Source organism: Pholis gunnellus (assembly GCF_910591455.1).
Source record: "Pholis gunnellus genome assembly, chromosome: 23".
NCBI lineage: Eukaryota > Metazoa > Chordata > Actinopteri > Perciformes > Pholidae > Pholis > Pholis gunnellus.
The window spans coordinates 7,436,579-7,437,959 of NC_136550.1; the positions used below are offsets into that span (position 1 = coordinate 7,436,579).

General features: G+C 45.3%; 1 protein-coding gene across 1 annotated transcript in view; it reads left to right on the plus strand.

Annotated features, from left to right (window-relative positions):
* LOC306714569 (glucosidase 2 subunit beta-like) overlaps window positions 1–1,147 on the plus strand; it is a gene marked incomplete at its 3' end in the record, with an annotated part of 87,082 nt that extends 85,935 nt beyond the window's left edge. Inside the window, exon 15 of the mRNA XM_079184616.1 lies at window positions 1,010–1,147. Within this exon, the coding sequence (XP_079040742.1) occupies window positions 1,010–1,147 (138 nt within the window). The remainder of the gene's footprint in view (window positions 1–1,009) is intronic.
* Window positions 1,148–1,381: the final 234 nt, after the last annotated feature.

Consider the following 1,381-nt stretch of genomic DNA (forward strand, 5'->3'; position numbering starts at 1 on the left):
GATGATATTGTACTAAACACTGCTAAAAGAAACTTAGATTGGGCATTTAACAAACAAACCAGCTTTTATTCTGATGTACATTGTGGGGTAATTTGTTTTGTTGAGAATGTTTAAACGTTCATGTCTTAAAGGGACAGAATGGACAGAAGTGATGTGGCAGAAGCCAAGATATCGTGATTTTTCGTCCCTCGTGTGGCTCAAGCTCTAAAACTAGGTACTACATTTCCCATGTTGCAAAGGTGATATCGTCTTTCATTAGACCATCCCAGCCTGCCTACCTCTTACGGGCTTCACACTTTCAGGTTGTGGTTCAGGCTTTCTGTCTTTAAATGAGTAGTCTCAAAGTCAAAGCTAAAATAACCCCGATGACATCATCGGTAAGAGTCGATACAACGCAAGCTGCCTCAACATCGAGCTATTGCGTCACCAATAATCATGCACACACATGAGACTTAGTTAACTGTGCAAGTTATTAAGTGATGTAACAAGTGTGGGAGAAAACCAAGTCCCCAGCTGTTCCAGCCTGAGACTTTCGTACAACAGTACCTGTCATTCTTCATCTCTCTGTCCCTCTCCAGGTGCTTGTGTTCGCCAGAGGGATTGTCTGCTCGGGGTGCAGTATGTGATGTGAGGGGTTGCTATGGAAACCCCCCTAGAAGTAAAATAAGTTTTCCCTTCTGCTCTCTGGCAGAAGGTGTCAAAGTCGCCGATTACGGTCATGACAGCGGTAATCACGGTTCACACGTGGGGAATGTGATGAAACTCCTCATGTACAGTGTTTTTACTTGAAACGGACCTGATTATTTTTCTTTCTTTTTGTTGCATGAATCTACTATTTTCAGTGAATCCCATTTCTTCAGAAAAGTTTGAAATTGCTGAGAAAATGACTAAAACAAGAGGTGGGACAGCGTCTTCTTTGGGAGATGAAGCTAGCGTTGCGCTTGACTCGGGCTAACGTCGGCTCCTCTCCCTGCGCCGCCTCAACTTCTCTCTCTTTGTGCTTTTCTAGGTCACATTGACATGCGGAACAGAGACAGCTCTGCGATCGGTGAAGGAGCCCAGCAAATGCCAGTACATCATGGACTTCCAGACTCCTGTGGCCTGTCAGCCGGTGCTGAAGCAGCGGGGCGTACACAGTGAACTGTGACCCCTTCCCCTACTGGCCTAGTCGAGATTAATTTAGCCCCCCTTGGCTAGCCCGCGGTGACAGGCTGGGGTCCTGAGGGTTCCCTCTGACATCTGTGTTGTCAGAACATATATACTTCCAAGCAAGTCTTGCTAAGGTCAGAATCTGATTTTCAGTAACACTGCGCCTAGACCACTTTAGTTTTCATGAATTGTTACAGTGTTGCTTATTATATTGTCACTTAGTTTACACTAG